The 19,293-nt window shown below is 40.8% G+C and overlaps 1 protein-coding gene across 6 annotated transcripts in view; it reads left to right on the top strand.

The window, feature by feature from the left end:
* Positions 1-11,974, top strand: part of nlrx1 (NLR family member X1) — a 40,184-nt gene extending 28,210 nt beyond the window's left edge. For all 6 annotated transcript variants that reach the window (XM_044202249.1, XM_044202251.1, XM_044202248.1 and 3 more), the window contains 5 exons: positions 2,162-2,257; positions 4,034-4,120; positions 6,252-6,503; positions 9,154-9,364; positions 10,889-11,974. In XM_044202249.1, coding sequence (XP_044058184.1) covers positions 2,162-2,257; positions 4,034-4,120; positions 6,252-6,503; positions 9,154-9,364; positions 10,889-11,038 — 796 coding nt within the window. In that variant the 3' untranslated portion in view covers positions 11,039-11,974. The remainder of the gene's footprint in view (positions 1-2,161; positions 2,258-4,033; positions 4,121-6,251; positions 6,504-9,153; positions 9,365-10,888) is intronic.
* Positions 11,975-19,293: the final 7,319 nt, after the last annotated feature.

Here is a 19,293-nt window from a genome sequence, read left to right as displayed (position 1 = left end):
ACAAAAAAAGTCATTTTGTAGGTATTCTTAATGATATTTTAGAGTTAGTAATTTCCTGGAAAACAATTAAAAAATGTTGATGACTCATCCTGCACTCGGGGACGTATATTAATTTTGTGTCCAATGAAACGCTTTCTCAATTTTTATGACGCCACCACAGAGTGTTTCTGGGGGCTGGCCAGGCCTAACTGATTACTGTAAAAAAAAAAAAATAACCACACACAACTTGTACAAAAACACAACTTTATTCACTAATTTGGTTGAAATTGGATCATATTTTATGGAGAAAATATTTTCTGGTTTTCCCTCTGATGTTCTCTGGCTGCTCTGCCTCACACAGTCTCCGAGACGGAGGCCAGTCGGACGACAGGCAATGCCGTAAAGTTACTGAGGTGATTTACGGAGTTTCCTGATGGACTTTTAGCTAAATCGCTAACTGTTGCTAACTGTAGCTGTCGTTAGCTAGTTAGCATGGTTAGCCGTGCAGCTAGCAGTCCTATTAGCTGACTCAGCTCAGGGTTGCTAGGAGCCAAACCCGGCAAGAAAACCAACCTGTACTACATTCCCTGTCGTCAAACTGGCTTCCGTGGGGTTTCGGACTCTGTATTCGGTCCCTGTCCAGCCATCAGTCCGTACACAGTCTGCATGGGGTGGAGGTGGGGCGTAACACACATTCAGCGCTATTAGTATCCGCGACAAGTCCCTCCCTAGCTTCGTGTTTTTACAGGAAACATTTAAATATGTGGAATCAAATAGCATTCTGCTTTCCGTTTCATGCGAACTTTAAGTGCCTCAAACTTCAGTTTCTAATGGAGCCCTAATGGCCAGGAGATGCCGGATCTATAAAAACATTCACTGTATTGAAATCAGTAGAAAACATACTGACAATTTTATGTTGAATTACAAAGTCAGTTGTTGATCTTACAGACGTTACGTTCAGGTTTTTTAGCCACACAAACGGTGTGGGTCAAGGGACGGCAATGTCTGTCATTTGGTATGAATTGTCTCACATTCATAGTTCCCAGAGGATGAATCCTACTAACTTTGTCTGTTTTTTCATCTAGTGCCACCATGAGGTTGATATTTGTGAAATGTCTCAACAACTATTGAATGGATTTAGACATTCATGTTCCTCTCAGGATGAATTTTAATAACTTTGTTGATCCCCTGACTTTTCATATAGCGCCATCATCATCATTACTTTGGTTTATCAGAATCAGAAATACTTTTTTGATGCCCTAGGGGAAACTCTTTCATTACAGCTGCTCACTATCACATCAGTGCACACAGGAATAGAAGTACTAATAGAATAGAAATAGAAATAATAATAAATAAGTCCGCAACGAGACAATTATTTCTAGTAAGAAATAAGAGATGTGCAAATCAAAATATAATATACTATAATACAGTTTATGACCAAATTCTTGCAAAAATAATGACATTCCCATAAGCCTCAGCTGTACTTTGTGTTTAATGGTATGGTAATTTAAGCTACTCTGTGTTACATGTATGTATGTAACACAGAGTAGCTTAAATTTCTAGTTCCTGTCCCATTTCTTCACAATTGAGAATGACTTCCGGATGGGAGCCGAAACGTCTTGATTCTGAAAACAGTGTCCAGATGACTACGACTGAAACCTTTTCTACGATAGAACACTCCTGGACGAATGAGGGACTACACCGTCTTATTTTGTGTTTAATGTTAATTAACAAATGTTAACATGCTAAAACGCTAACTATGATGGTGAACATGAAACATTTTACCTGATAAACATCAGCATGATAGCACTTTTGGATGGATTGGGATTAAATCCATCTACAGAGTGGTTGTAGATTCTTAATCTTGTTCTACAATCTGTGGTTGAGGCCATGTTTTTGCTCAGCCAGACAAGGAGTGCTGCCTTGTGGCTGTGTAAAATAGAAAGTGCTGAAATTAAGGAAGATGTTATGGTATTTACAGAAATAGAAAACAGCTCTGGTCTCTGTTGTCTTTTTGTGCTGTGCCATTAACACAAGATTGCATAGTGCAGATTTAAATTGTTTGGCAGAGATTATAACAAGATTAGAGTTGGTTCGTGTCTCTGTATATGAAATGGAATGAATTAGTATGTTTAATTTTGTAATATATTTTTTAAAGATGTGTTATGGTGCCTTTCTGTAGTTATCACCTTGAAGAGCTGGACCTGTCCTCCTGTCTCCTGACACATGACATGCTTCAGATGCTGTGGCCTGCCTTCAGACACACACATAACCTCAAGTGAGACAAACTCAATAACTGGTCTGTTGTGGTTTGCAGTGAAGCTCTTAGAATAACAAAGGAGGACCTCTGAAAGGACAGATTTGTATTCTGCATGATGCTGAACATTGTACATGTTATATTACTACTAATGCTCCAGTTTTAAGAAGTTAGATCTATTAGCACATTACATTTACCAGTGTTGGTTGAACTATAGCTAAGTAAATACATGGTCACAAAGATCTGAATCCAGATGGTAAAGTGCATTCAAGCATGTGGATACAATCCAAACTGCAAGAATCATGCAAGTACATCAACTTAATCAAATATGCTGAACTGCTTCAAGTGCTACATTTAGAAACAACAAGAGACAGAGAAAGAGGGGTTTTTTGTTTTATGGGGCAAGGTGCAGTCTGAACAGATGAGTTTTCAGTTTGCGATGGAAGATGTGTAGAATTTCTGCTGTCCTAATATCAATGGGGAGCTCGTTCCACCATTGTTGAGCGGTAGCTGGGGCCCCCTCATAGTAAGGGAATAGCAAGCCGATTGGCAGTAGCAGAACATAGTGGATGGGCTGGGGTGTATGGTTTGACCTTGTCCTGGATGTAGGATGGGCCTGAGCCATTTCTTTGTCTTTCCAGGTAAATTTAGCCTTACTAAAAACACACAGCAGTGTCAGAGATTGCAAAACTCAGTCAGTGCTCTCTGCTGAACAAACGTCATGTATGTCATGGAGACACTGTTAATAATAGTAAATGACCCCAGGAATTTGATCAATGCTGTGTTAGAATTATATTATTAACTTGATTACTCAGGTAACCCAGCAGAGTCTACACAGGTTTCATACCTGTGTTAGAACATGCTCTAATTAAGAAACCTGGTTAGAGACCTGGCTTCCCCTGTGTTTTAAACAGGCTACTGTAGCATAGAAGCACACAACTAGGGGATGATAGCATGATGGGCAGGAAGTGCAAAACACAGCAATTCACAAAACAAATGACCAAAACCAAAATCACAACAGAATTTTACAAACTGATGAAACAGAATACATGGCATTTAAAAAAATATATTAACAAAACAAGTACAAACATACTATTGTTCTCATCCTTAATTCTGAGTGGCAGTCTGAAATGTCATTCTCAGATCATTGTTTTTCTGCTGTGTGTATGCCTTATGGGTGTTTGTGCTGCCTTCAGTCGCACTCAAGTGGTTCCTCTGCCCTGCAGGCATTAATTCTAATCCACTGCACTTAGCTGCTTGATTTTGAAATACAGAAAAATTGTGACATGCACCAGTTTTCCTGTTTTTCCCCTCTTCCCCAGTAAAGTAAAACTGACTTCCTGGAAGGAGTTCTCCTGGTGGGAGGTTCTAATGGTACAAACTGCAACTAACACTTTTCACAACACTAAAAACAGGTTCAGTCCAGCACTGCAAAGATAAAAATACACTCAGTTGCCAGTTTATTAGGCTAAAACTAAGTCAGTCAACAACAACAGTCCTGCAATAAATCCTACCTTCAAGAAGGTTATAATGTTCAGTTTTTGTTGAAATTGTTTTAGAGAGGTGTTGATTTATCCGTATGATCATTTTGAACATGTAATAACGCCAGCAATACTGTTTTAAAATGATCCAGAGCATGATCAATTACTGGGTCACTTCATGGTGTTAAACGTAGCCCTCTTTACTGCTGTTTTTAAAATGCATTTTTATTGACTTTGGATGACTCCCATGCCTGTCTGGCATGTGTATGCTGTGTGTCTTGTGATTGTTGTGTCTGCCTGTCTCTGTTGTCCTCAGTCTGCAGTTTAACAGCCTGGGTCCTGAGTCCTGCATCCTCCTGAGAGATCTGCTACTAGACCCCAAGAGTTCTATTAGATCTCTACAGTAAGACTACACTTTAAATCATGTCTTTGTTTTTTTAGCCAGTGTGTCCAAAGGAATCCTGTCTTTACTGTGCTGCTGTCTTTTTATTTGGAATATTCAAATTTCAGTTAATTATACACAGTATGTTCCCAGCGGCTTTGCTCTCTGAGATCGACTGCAGCATTGAAAAACATGAGAAAAATGATAATAGACTGGCACTTTTGGCACAGTACGAGCTGTGTGTCCCCCTGTGTTAAAGGAGGGCCTCCTTGTGCCTTTTTTTCAGAAGGTAGCCAATTTTTTGCCCCTTGAACTGGTTTTTAGGGGCATTTACTAAACTCTGAAATAATGTATAATTATTATGTTATATTGTCAAACTGTCAAACTTACGTGAGAACAGCAAGAAAAAAAGTTTGAGCATTCATGGGCATTTTTGCTCCAAGCTCTGTTAATTTCTGACCCGTAATCTGTCATGCTGCTGCTGCACTTTCTCTTTCCCCCGTCTGCTGTAGAGAATATCGATAAATTGTTGAGAATTATTACATTTTGACGAAGCGTTTCTATTTTAACTGACGCAGCTTTTCTAGCCTTTATGGCACTGGTTTAGCAGGAAACTCACAGACCAATTGCATGCATTGTAAATCATCGTCATGCTACTCACCCAATCAAATCTGGGCATTCTGATGAGCATTGCGACTCGAGTCAGTGAGTGAGAGACACACACACAGGGACACAGACGAGTCTGAGAAATAATTTCTGTTTTCATATGCTGAGTGGTACTAACCATGACCTTTCAACCAGTGAACCAACCCACCAATAAAAAATGCCCTGCACACACATACACACACACACACACACACACACACACACACACACACACACATATACAGTATATATATATATCAAGAAGTCCTACCAATGGCTAGAGCGGGCTGGATTGAAGGACAGCACAGAGGCACTCATCATGGCTGCACAGGAGCAGGCCCTGAGCACCACAGCAATAGAGGCCCAGATCTACCGCACCAGACAAGACCCAAGGTGTAGGCTGTGCAAAGAGGCCCCTGAGACAATCCAGCACATAACTGCAGGGTGTAAGATGCTGGCAGGAAAAGCATACATGGAGCGCCATAACCAAGTAGCTGGCATAGTGTACAGGAACATCTGCACTGAGTATGGACTGGAAACCCCGAGGTCAAAGTGGGAAACACCTCCAAAGGTGGTAGAGAATGACCGAGCCAAGATCCTGTGGGACTTCCAGATCCAGACTGACAGAATGTTAATGGCGAACCAGCCTGACATCGTGGTGGTTGACAAACAACAGAGGAAAGCCGTTGTGGTTGACGTGGCAATACCAAGCGATGGCAACATCAGGAAAAAGGAACATGAGAAACAAGAGAAATACCAAGGGCTCAGAGAAGAGCTGGAGAAGGCCTGGAAGGTGAAGGCGACAGTGGTGCCCATGGTCATCGGAGCACTCGGGGCAGTGACCCCCAAACTGGCGGAGTGGCTACAGCAGATCCCTGGAAGAACACCAGACATCTCGGTCCAGAAGAGTGCAGTACTGGGAACAGCAAAGATACTGCGCAGAACCCTCAAGCTCCCAGGCCTCTGGTAGAGGACCCGAGCTCGAAGGACGAGACCACCCGCGGAGGGTGAAGGACAAAGTTTTTTTTTTTATATAAAACACATACATATACATATATGGACATATTCAGCACTGTGGATCAGGTTTAAATATTACAAAGAAAGAAACGGCCACATTTACCTGTTCGACATAGAGCTGCAGGCGACAGACTTTTACTGCAGTTTGTGTGAACCAACACACCTGCAACATGTCAAGGTAAACAACACCTTTACCATGCCATTCAAGTGGTAAGGGGAACCCATTCGTGCTGTGCCAGCACAACTTAAACGGTCATGGTTGCTCTTGGCTTAGCTCACAGTGACTATCCCCTACTATGAAAAGACACTATTAGTTTATCTAGAATACAGAGTCCATTAGTCCTAGTTACTTTTTTCTGACCATTTGTTAGATGTTAACCACAGTCACAGTCCTTCTTTGTGCCATCAGGCCCCTGGTTGATGTCACCATTTGTATGTACCATGTGTTCTGAGTAAAAGACAAAATGACTCATTCTAATGTGGTCTCCAGACTGTGTGACAACCCTCTGCTGGAGTCTGGAGCCCGCACCCTGATGGAGGCCCTGCCAGAGAACCAGTCCCTGACACATTTGTCCCTGATGCACACTGGGCTGGGGGACCAGGGGGCGCGGGAGCTGGCCGAGAGGCTCCAGCAGCACACGGACCTCCAGGAGCTCAACGTGGCCTATAACAACATCGGAGACAACGCTGCTCTGGCTCTGGTGGATGCTTGCAGGGAACACCCCAGCATTCACACTGTGCAGTAAGCAGCTCTACACTACATCTACATCTACATCTGTATATATTCATGTAGTTTCATTCTGAAAGCCACAGACACACACAAAAATGCCCTTAAAGCTGATGTCTGTAATCTTATTTTTATATATATATATATATATATATATATATATATATATATATATATATATATATATATATATATATATATATATAAATAATTATTTTAGTAAATATATATGGTAAATGATACATATAGAAAAGGCTCCTCTTTCCTGATATGGACATTCACTGGACCCTGTCTGTCGTAATAATCGCCAGGTTGGAGGATGTCCAGGGCTCTTAGTTTACTGAGGTAGCTCTGTGACATAGTTAAGGAGCAGGAGTTCAATGAACAGGGGAGCTGGACTTAGTTTCTGCAGTGGAAGAGACAGTTCATATGGAGTGCCAAACCTTTCTATTAGTAATGGTATGGTTTATTATCTGTTTTGGAAGATAATAATGTTTTTGGCTAATAATGTTTAGTATGCTGTTCCTCCCGGTTTCATATAGTAGTTTAAATAAGAACATAGTAATCTGTTTAGAAGTGGATTGTTCAACAAATGTGCATTTATTCCATTTTAATATAACATATTTTCCATTGCTGCTAATAAGAGTAAGTGATAGAAGTCATATATGTTAAAGCGAAAATCTGAAGTTGTCACTTCATTTGCTACTGATTAGATTTATCTAGCCATTGTGTAGATATGGAGATTTGCTTACTATTATTATTATTATTATTATACACTGCAAATAATGAACAGAGTTAAATACATTTGACAAAGTAAAATTTATCAGTGGTTGTAGGGTTAACATTAATCAGGGGAGCCATGCTTAAGGGGTTTAAGGCTGCATTTTCTGCTGTTCACAGGAATGAGATGTAGCTTGGAGCAGGGACTCCATGAGCATGGAAAGTCACCCATAACATTTTAAAATCGCTTCTAACGGTTAACAATAGCAAACCAACACAGGGATACTGATACTGATGAAAAGCTCTGGCTTGGATCCAGCTTTTGTAAAACACACATGGACATTTCAATTTAATTAAATTTATTTATATAGCTCCACTTCATAACAGAAGGTATCTCATTGCACTTTTCCTATAGAGCAAGTCTAGACGGTACTCTTTATAATATTAATTACAGAGACCCAACAAATCCCACCATGAGCAAGCATTTGGCGACAGTGGCAAGAAAAAAAATCCTTTTAACAGGCAGAAACCTTGGACAGAACAGACTCAATGGTGGGCGGCCATCTGCTGCTGCCGTGTTAGGTTTTGAGAGAGAGAGAGAGAGAGAGAGAAGGGGGTGTGGGGGAGAGGGAAGCACAATGCAAATTCCACCTAGAATTTTAAAATTGTAATAATTTAAGGGTAGTGGTAATATTAATATTAATAAATTAATAATAATAGGAATGACAGTCATATGAATAATTATGACAATAATAGTAACAAGGCCAATAACAACAACTGTAATAGCAGTTGTCGAGTTGGAACATGGGGGCAACAGGTGGCCCACAACCACAGATCCAGACTGTGCAGCTCCATCCATCCATCCATCTTCTTCCGCTTATCCGGGGCCGGGTCGCGGGGGCAGCAGTCTAAGCAGGGACTCCCAGACTTCCTTCGCCCCAGACACTTCCTCCAGCTCCTCCGGGGGGATCCCGAGGCGTTCCCAGGCCAGCCGAGAGACATAGTCCCTCCAGCGTGTCCTGGGTCTTCCCCGGGGCCGCCTCCCGGTGGGACATGCCCAGAACACCTCCCGAGGGAGGCGTCCAGGAGGCATCCGGATCAGATGCCCTAGCCACCTCAGCTGGCTCCTCTCGACGTGGAGGAGCAGCGGCTCTACTCCGAGCTCCCCCCGTGTGACTGAGCTCCTCACCCTATCTCTAAGGGAGCGCCCAGCCACTCGGCGGAGGAAGCCCATTTCGGCCGCTTGTATCCGCGATCTTGTCCTTTCGGTCACTACCCAAAGCTCATGACCATAGGTGAGGGCAGGAGCGTAGATTGACCGGTAAATCGAGAGCTTTGTCTTTCGACTCAGCTCCTTCTTTACCACAACGGTCCGATACAGCGCCCGCATCACTGCAGACGCTGCACCGATCCGCCTGTCAATCTCACGCTCCATCCGTCCCTCACTACTGTGCAGCTCCAGAGGTAGAAATACCTGCTGAAAGCAACAAAAGGAGAGACGAGAAAGTACAGATTCCACAGGAGAGGAGCTTGATAACTGAAGGCTCTGGCTCCCATTCTACTTTTGCAGACTCTAGGAACCACAAGTAACCCTGCATTCTGGGAGTGCAGTGTTCTAGTCGTGTAATAAGGTATTATGAGATCTTTAAGATACGATGGTGCCAGACCATTAAGAGCTTTGTAGGTGAGGAGAAGGATTTTAAATTCTATTCTGGATTTTACAGGGAGCCAGTGCAGAGAAGCTATTATATTGGAGAAATATGATCTCTTTTCCTAGTTCTTGTCAGTACACCTGCCGCAGCATTTTGGATCAACTGGAGACATGTTGCAAAGACATACTGAAAGCATGCCTTAATGTTTGCTAGCTGTTACACATGTAGTCCATGAAGAATGTCACACTAGTTTACGTTTACGTGTTGATGTAATGTCTTGTGTCTTTGTGTAGCTTGTATCTGAACCCTCTCAGTGATGTGGGGAAGCAGTCACTGTATATCCGAGGTGTTCCCAAGAGCCACAGCGGCAGTGGCCGACGGGTCAAGGTCCTGGCTTCAGTCACTGAAGGCTCAGACATCTCCGAGGATTGGCACCCCATCCTCAGTGTGATACGAGAGAATGCCTCCTCCTGGGACCGTGAACGTGTCAAGCAGCAGCTTAAGGTACACACTCACAGGAACAAAAGTAGAAAAAGAAATAAAACACATGCAAAATAGAACTCACCAATCCCCTTGTTTTTTGTAAGTAGGACTCAACCAGTGTGGGTTTAAAAACTGATTCTTGTATTAATGAATTAAATCTGCCAAGATTTTCTTTCAATGTTTTAAGCCATTCTACTGTGAAGAGAGTACAGTGATGATGATTCAGTTCAAGCTAGGCTTTATCAAAGAGGAAAGTCTTAAGCCTACTCTTAAATGTGGAGATGGTGTCTGCCTCCCGAACCCAAACTGGGACCTGATTCCACAGGAGAGGAGCTTCATAACTGAAGGCTCTGGCTCCCATTCTACTTTTGGAGACTCTAGAAACCACAAGTAACCCTGCATTCTGGGAGCGCAGTGTTCTAGTCGGGTAATATGGTATTATGAGATCTTTAAGATATGATGGTGCCTGACCGTTAAGAGCTTTGTAGGTGAGGAGAAGGATTTTAAATTCTATTCTGGATTTTACAGGGAGCCAGTGCAGAGAAGCTAATATTGGAGAAATATGATCTCTTTTCCTAGTTCTTGTCAGTACATGTGCCGCAGCATTCTGGATCAACTGGAGAGTATTAAGGGACTCATTCGGGCAGCCTGATAATAAGGTATTGCAACCTAGAAGTAACAAATGCATGCACTAGTTATTCTGCATCATTTTGAGACACGTGCCTGCAACGTTGCGTAGGTGAAAGAAGGCAGTCCTTGACGTTTGTTTCATGTGGGAGTTAAAGGATAAATCCTGATCAAAGATAACTCTGAGGTTCCTTACGGTGGTGCTGGAGACCAGGGCAATGCCATCTAGAATAACTATATCTTTAGATAATGTGTCTCAGAGGTGTTTGGGACCAAGTACAATAACTTAAGTTTTGTCAGAGTTTAACAGCAGAAATTGCAGGTCATCCAGGTTTTTATGTCCTTAAGGCATGCTTGAAGTTTAGCTAACTGGTTAGTTTCATCAGGCTTGATCGATAGATATAATTGGGTATCACCACATAACAACGATGATGATGGCTACAGATGTTGATGATGATGATGGTGTCATGCATATAAATATGCACATAACTTTCACATAAGTTGTTATTCACATAACTTACATGATCAGATTTTCAGACCTTCATGTCTACAGCAAAATGCATATATTAATAATATGTATAATTGTATTATGACGCAGTAACACTATCGGACACTACTGTCCATATATGTCCCACAAATGAGCAGAGCAGGTTCACTTACGGTATATGGCAATGTTAGGGGCGTTTATTATGCTAATGATGAAATCTTATGAACACATACCTCCTCATGAACAGGTGGCATTCATCAGGCTAAAATGAGTGATTTTCAACAAGTTTGTGCAGTTAAGAGAGTCTGGTGAATCAGACTTGAAATACTCATACGAACAAACCTGAAAGAAAAAAAGTACAAGAATACAAAAAAATTTCTACATGAGGTCTATCGTTAGGTGTGTCAGTCACCCAGTCCCCCTCTGTGCAGGTATTCCTCAGGGATCTGGAATGGGGGCGTCAGCAGCAGAAGAGCCTCTGGAAGAGGCTGCATTTCCGCAGGGTGGAGAAGGGAGTCCGGCAGACTCTACAGATGCTGGAGAAGGACATTCTACCGCCATCCAAAGGATACAGCAAGTAACCAATAAAAATCAAGAGGTGAAAGAGCAGTGAATGTCTTCAGCAGCATATCAGATTTTAATCTGATCCACACAGGAGAGCAAACTGGAGGTCCAGGAGATACAGCTTCATTATTGTAAAGGAGATAACTTCATTTAACAATAAGACGGTGTAGTCCCTCATTCGTCCAGGAGTGTTCTATCATAGAAAAGGTTTCAGTAAAATTTCAGTAAAATTCCAATTCCCGTCCCATTTCTTCACAATTGAGAATGACTTCCGGATGGGAGCCGAAACGTCTTGATTCTGAAAACAGTGTCCAGATGACTACGACTGAAACCTTTTCTATGATGGTTCATTTAACAATATTTACAAAGCAGCTTAAACTCCCTGACCTTACACTTCCTCAACTCAACTGAGAATCAGTCGTGTCAAGGTTTTGACCATGCAGCCACATGCATTTTAAGTGATGCTGTGGAACAAATCTGAGCAAGCTTGTTTCAGACTGTCCACTGGCAGAGCCTGAGATATACAACATTTAATGAACATGAACACATATTAAAAACATTTAAATTCATGTACAACTACATGCTAATACAGGAGGATGGGAAGGTGGAGGGAGTTACATTTCTGAAAGCAGGCAGCAGTGTAGTAGTGAGGATGCAGAGCTCAGCATTGTATGCAGACATACTCCAAATGTTTATATGGACTGCCTATAATGAGAGATAGGTCATGGACATACATGATTGGAGGATGTATGGAACGTGTGACTATAAAATTTCTTTCATGCCTGCCTGAACTATTGCGAGGCTCCATGGATGATGCAACTATGATACTGCTGCACTGGGTGTGGTGTTCCTGATGTGTCTCTGTTGTGAATATTCAGCTGACAGTATGTACATTTGCCTAATGTGGATTAACACCTTCTGACAAATAAATCTCTTCCCCTCGCACAAACTGAGCCAACAAAACAATATGCTGGATACAATAGAAAGTATGTCAACAGATCATTTAAAGGTCCAGTATGTAACATGTAGGAGGACCTACTGGCAGAAATGGAATATAATATTTATAAGTATGTTTCCATCAGTGTATAATCACCTGAAAATAAGAATTGTTGTGTTTTCGTTACCTTAGAATAAGCCCTTTATATCTACAGAGGGAGCGGGTCCTCTTTCACGGAGGTCGCCATATTGCACCACCGTGTTTCTACAGTAGCCCAAAACGGACAAACAACACACTGGTTCTAGATTGGGCCTTTTGCATTTTTCGCGGGTTTTGCCACCACCGTAGTTTCTCCTACACACTTGGAAGGAGAGGGTGAGGCGAGCTGTATTCAAATGGTTGCAAACTACAATTTCACCGCTAGATGCCACTTGCCTACACACTGGACCTTTAATATATGATAAAGAACAAAATATTAAATTTTAAAATATTTTAAAACATGGTAATACAATAAATAAGAGGTCATCTCTAATTCCTAATTGGCATATTAGAATAATATTATACAGGGCTTAACTGAAAGAAGTGTTCCAAATAGCTGGCTATAAAAAGCACTTTCTTACATGCTGGATTGAGTTTAGAAATCACTATTTATGAGTAGAATGATATTGTTAAAGGGGTACTGCAGCAATTTAGTTTTGCACTGAGTTGGGGGACTGACAAGAGAGATTTAAAAAAACAAAACAAGTCTATAACATGGCTGGACTGAGTATGGTCAATGTGCTATATTATGGCCAAAATGTTACACGGATAGTCAGTGGTAGTGTCTATAATATGAATTCCTGAATATTAATTGCAATTTCCTATAGTAGTCCCAGTAATATTTGTTGTTAAAGTGTACTGAAGTAGCATATCACATGACATGGTTAAGCTACGTTTGAGTCAAAAAGTGTTTATAAATGCAGTTGCAAGAACAAAACTTTCCACTCATATTTTAAAATGTGTTATTTGAAAGAGAACTTATTCTAATTCTAATTATAACTATTCTAATTATCTATTAACTCCCCCGCTCTTTAATTAGTTTTAATCTGTGGGATGTCTATTGTTTTTCTGTGACGCACACTGTATGGAGTGATATTTGAGGTGCTTTAACTGCGCTTTCCCTCATGCCTCTCGGCACATTTTTTCTCTCAGCTGTTTTCTCTACGCTGCTGTCTGCTGGACTGTTACAGTGCGTAACCATTGTCTCCACTTCTCACAGCAGCAGGTTTTATGTTGTTTACTAGTTTCATTCCCTGAATATCAGATATTGTACTGTCTCTGTGTGCTTATGATACTGTGATGCGTCATTGCACTGACGCATCGGCGAGGTATGGACTGGTTATTGATTTCTCGTGAAGTGGGTGTGTCTTTGTGCTTGTGGGTACCAGACGGACCCAGTGGGGCATGGACCACAAACTGCTTCATCCTTATCCCACAAGCAATAGCCTTAAAAGGGCGAAGCCTATACGAAATAGAATCTAGTTACATACCGTAACTCCAGATTCTATGAGTTTATGGCTGCTACACAGACAGCCCAGTTAACTCATTGTTTTGAACCAGCCACTGCTGTGTATATCGAAGGCCATTTGCGCAAGTAACGTCTTTGAAATTTCTTGTTTAGACTATATAAAAATGCATGTTAACACATAGACATTTGTAGTATTAACAAGAAATATTTGTACACGTTAACACAACAAAAATTGACATCTTAACGTGGCTTTTCTGATTGTGGCTAATTAGAGACCCTGAATGAAGGCACTCGTACATATTCATGAGGAAGATGGCATCAATGATGTCGAACAACAATGTAAAGGAGCACGTTCTGCATAAATTACTGATGTGGGTGTCTACGCAGTCGATACAGGAACCTACGTATACCGCAAAGGAAATTGCATGTATGAAACGTAAGTCAGAGTTGAGGTTCAAAAGAAGCCAATCTAAACTTTCAGCGGGGGTGGGGCGAGAAATTGCTCTTGTGAAATTGCAATCGCACATTTAGGGAGTGCACAAAACTAGCAACATCAGACGATGGGGCAGCAGTCCAAGCAGCTTTGGCAAGGTAAGCTAAATCGCTAGCTTTATGCTGTAATGGCTAACTCTGTTGTAATGTTAATCGCTAACTCTCTGTTGTGGGGAAGTTATCTGAGGTTTGGAAAATGCTAACATTAGGCTATGTTGTCTACCCAAGCTGTACTTTTGTTTAAACATATTAATGTGACATAACCACAGCCTTTTTAAACTTTGTGGGTAATTGGGACATGATAAAGTGGCTGGTCTGAATCTTATAACGCTAGCCTGTGTGTTTTTTGTCCTTTACTTAGCCTGTTGCTTTGCTTAACGTTACAGTCTTTCCATAACCTAGAATGCAAACAATGGAAGCAAGTCTCCGGAGAGAGGAAGGCTTGTTGAGCCGAAGTTAGCTGACCAGTTGTTGGATCTGATCTTAGAATTTCGTTAGGAGATTGGGGAACAGCAACCACGGCCTCGTAAGTTTCCTCAATTTCACGAATAGATGATGCCAAAGAATTTATTCCTACATGTACATTGAGTAGTCATAGGCAAACATTGACTAACTAGCTTTCTTAACTCTGCAACATAAACATGAGCTTTCCCGCATATCAGCATTGTGAGTTCAAACTCTGCATGAAGTTAATGTACAAAAGCTTCACTTTTAATAGCTTACATTACAAATTTGTCTGGAAGAGTATGTAAATAATGTTCTTTTATATTTTCTCTGAAATTGATCAAACCTATGAAGTTGATGTGGACAAGAGGTTGCTGGAAGGCTTTGGAAAAGCAGCAGACAAAATTATTGCAGAGGCCAGAAGGGGGAGCCTGGGCGAGGAGATTCTAGTCCAGTACCAGAGGGCACTCAGCCAGGAATGTGAGGAGACACATAAAGGTATTTATAACTTTATTTGAGGTTCTTCAAATACATTTTGCCATCATTGCTATAAAGTTTGGGGGTTTTTTCCCTTAAGGACTCACCGTCGGTGCTGCAATACTCCTGCTCCCCTACCTTCAATGAAAATCCAGACAGGCTCTATGTAACTGACAAGGTTAGAGCACCACCAGTCATTTATAGGTAGGGCTTTTGTATCCCTTGCCGTATTTTGTTTTAATGGGAATCTGGAGTCTATTACTCCTTTGGTGTGGTTCATTTGGATAGGTGAGTAGAGAAATACATTAGTCCCACTCCCCAGTCATGCCTACTGGAAATTGTGGGATTTTCTTCTGCTTATGACAGTCTTGCAAAGAACTTATTTCTCATTTCCTTTTATTGCATATAATTGTGTGGTATGATGGTACATGATCAGGTAATCCAAATCAGATGTGCTGACTAATTCTTATGAGCTGAGATTTGAGCTTTTGATAATCAGTGCACATCTGGGATAGATAGGGCATCCTCACCTATCAGAATGAACCTCACCAAAGAAGTAATACACTCCAGAGTTCCATTAAACCAAACAAAACACAGCAGGCATGCAAGAGCTCATAATATGTAAAACTGTTGTAAGCAAACAAGAATCAATTTCCAATATGCATGATGGTACTAATGTATTTCTGTTGACCCTCCAAATACTTGACCAATACGACAGACATCTGCAAGCATTTGGCTTTAGGGATACGATGTGTGATCTGTTTTGTTTTTGAGCAATGAGCAAATCAAAACAAGTTAAAAAAGTATGTATCAAATCTTATGGTGTCCAAATTTCCCTGTATCAAAAGGGAAAATGAACAAAGAGTAGACATATCTAATAGCATTATGTGAAAAGTGGTCAGTAGCACACAAAAGAATTCCGCAATTCACGTCTGCAACAACCCTCAAACCTTACGCTTACCAGCACTTTACAACTTAACTGCAAAATAATGTCATTGTTTAGAACTTGGTATCTAATTAATGCCTAATTAACTCAATTCACTTCAATTCAATTTTATTTATATAACCCCAATTCATAACAGAAGTTATCTCATTGCACTTTTCCTATAGTGCAGGTCTAGACCGTACTCTTTATAATATTATTTACAGAGACCCAACAAATCCCACCATGAGCAAGCATTTGGCGACAGTGGCAAGAAAAAACTTCCTTTTAGAGGCAGAAACCTTGGAGAGAACCAGACTCAATGGTGGGTGGCCATCCACTGCTGCCATGTTAGCTTTTGAGAGAGAGAGAGGTTTTTGAGAGAGAGGCAGAAAGACAGAGAAAGAGGTTTAGAGAGAGAGAGAGAGAGAAGAGGGGAGGGGAGAGGGAAGCACAACGCAAATACCATCTAGAATTTTAAAATAGTAATAATGTAATGGTAGTGGTAATATTAATAAATTAATAATAATAGGAATGACAGTCATAGGAATAATAATGACAATAATAATAACAGAGCCAATAACAACAACTGTAGTAGCAGTTGTCGAGCAGGAACAGTGGGGCAGCAGGTGGCCCACAACCACAGATCCAGTCTCTGCAGCTCTGGAGGCAGAAATACCTGCTGAAAGCGACAGGAGGAGAGACGAGAGAGACGAGAAAGCACAAAACTACGGGAGAGAGAAGATGTCAAGTTAGTAACATGCAATAATGGGATAAAAATGCATACAAATGGGGAGGGAGAGGAGGATAGAGGAAAGAGGTGCATCATGGGAAGTCTCCCGGCAGTCTAGGCCTATAGCAGCATAACTAAGGGATGGTTCAGGACTCACCCAAGACAGTCCTAACTATAAGCTTTATCAAAAAGTAAAGTCTTAAGCCTACTAAATGTGGAGATGGTGTCTGCCTCCCGAACCCAAACTGGGACCTGATTCCGCAGGAGAGGAGCTTGATAACTGAAGGCTCTGGCTCCCATTCTACTTTTGGAGACTCTAGGAACCACAAGTAACCCTGCATTCTGGGATCGCAGTGTTCTAGGGTAATAAGGTACTATGAGCTCTTTAAGATACAATGGTGCCTGACCATTAAGAGCTTTGTAGGTGAGGAGAAGGATTTTAAATTCTATTCTGGGTTTTACAGGGAGCCAGTGCAGAGATGCTAATTTTGGAGAAATATGATCTCTTTTCCTAGTTCTTTTCAGTACACGTGCCGCAGCATTCTATATCAACTGGAGAGTCTTAAGGTACTTCTTCGGGCAGCCTGATAATAAGGAAGGTTGCAATAACCTAGAAGTAACAAATGCATCATTTTGAGACAGGATGTGCCTGATTTTTGCAATTTTACGTAACCTACACAAGATTAATATACAACAGAAACAGCATTTAAGCTGCCACTGCAGACAGTTATATCACACTGAGAGTGTTTGAACACCACATTGTAAATGTTGTATATACATGTCAGATACTGTATTTTTTGTGTGCTTTTCTCAGGTGGTGAAGGCTCCAACACCTGTGCTGCTGGTGAGCGGGAACCCCTTCAGTGCCAGAGGTGAAATCTCTCTTCACAGATCATAGGTGTCAAACTCTGGCCCACGGGCAAAATTTGGCCCGCAGTGTAATTATATTTGGCCCGCGAGGCAATACCAAATGACTACTAGAGCTGGCCCGCCGGTATTATACAGCGCATTTACCGCTAATACTACAAATCCCATAATACTCTGCTGTTGTTTTGGCGCATCAATCATGACAGGACCCAGAAACGCCCTCTCCTCTGTGACAGTAGTCATTGTGACCTCATGCTACAACGGTCACCGTGCTACCCCTTCCCAAAAATGGTGAAAAGAAAGGCAGAGAACAGGAGCTTTTTGGACAGGTGGGAGGCAGAATATCTGTTTATATATGTAAAAGACAGACCTGTTTGTCTTGTATGTGGAGCCAACGTGGCTATAACTAAGGAGTACAACATTAGACGACACTGTGAAACGGTGAGTTTCAGTGAAAAGTCTTGCTTTTAGCATGCCAGATAGGTGTTCAGATGTAATTCTTGGGCACGGAAAGTCAATAAATTATTAATTTCCCCATATTTTTGTCGGAATAAAAACATTAAAAAAAATGTTTTGATCTTTTTATAAAAGAAATTGCATCATATAGGAAACTAAAAAATACATAAAAATAATATCAAAAATAAATATATTTTACGTTGAAATTTGGTTCAAAGCAAATGTCAATTCAAATATTTTCATTTCCCTATAATTTTGTCAGGGACTGTATATTATATGGTAATAAGCGTTGCTTGTTCCATATTCAATGTTAAAGCAAAACTTGTTTGGGTCCATATTAAAAGGTTAATTTGTTCAATGTTGGCCAGCGACTTTGTTCAAGTTTTAAATTTTGGCCCGCTGTGTATTTGAGTTTGACACCCATGACATAGATGGAGTTGACATTGCGAAGCCAGATGACATCTTAGTGGGAGTTGGTGCCCTACTGGGGATCTGTTTCATCTTTGGAGTTAGATATGCAGAGAATACAAGGAAGTCTCTAATTTTTATGCAACAGTGAATGGTTGGTTTGAAGTCAAATGATAAAGTTCCAATAGAGGTCATTAAAATTGCAAATGTCTTGCTCTAAATGATTTATACCAATATTGATACACAGACATTTTGTCAGCTGCCTGTGATTATTTTGAGACATTATATTGTCAGTCAGAGTACATGCAAATATTTTTAAGTACAAAAAAGTGAACCTCATATGAGTCCTCACAGACAAGCACACACACTCTCTCTAGTTCAAGTTAAGTCTGTTGTATTGAATTGTTGTATTAATGGATTTGTTGACTTTATTAAAGGATCTCAGCCTATGACTTAGTTACTGAGAAGTCTAACCAAGGAGTGAGCTGGTTGACGAGCTTAGCTTTAACTTGATGTTACTGTACGTTGTGTGATGCATTCAGTACAGAATCCACTGGGTGTTGTTCGATTGCAGCACCGCCGTGCTTAAATGTGAACAAAGTCCATTTTCCAGTTCCCATCGAAAACACTGCTCACAGCATGACAAACAAACTTTTTAGCGTCATATCGTTCAAAAACCCTTTGCCTTTCCAAGGTCAAACACCTGACAACAACAGTGACTTCCTACCTTTAAACCTGAGCCCTTGATAGTAGCACAGCGACACCCAATGTACACAAAGGAAATAATTACATTCTGGTTATTTCAACAACGTATTTGGTTCTTACAGACATTATATATATATGTATATGTATATATATATATATATATATATATATATGTGTGTGTGTGTGTGTATATATATATATATATGTTTATTGTATTCATTCCTGTGTAATATTTTGTATTTATTGAGTTTGCTATTTATTTATTTTTGCAAATTATCAACCCTCAAAATCACTATGGTTGAACTTTTTAAAAGTCTGATATAT

The sequence above is a fragment of the Siniperca chuatsi genome, linkage group LG7, assembly GCF_020085105.1.
Source record: "Siniperca chuatsi isolate FFG_IHB_CAS linkage group LG7, ASM2008510v1, whole genome shotgun sequence".
NCBI classification, from domain to species: Eukaryota; Metazoa; Chordata; class Actinopteri; order Centrarchiformes; family Sinipercidae; genus Siniperca; species Siniperca chuatsi.
This window is presented reverse-complemented; position numbering and strand designations above follow the sequence as displayed.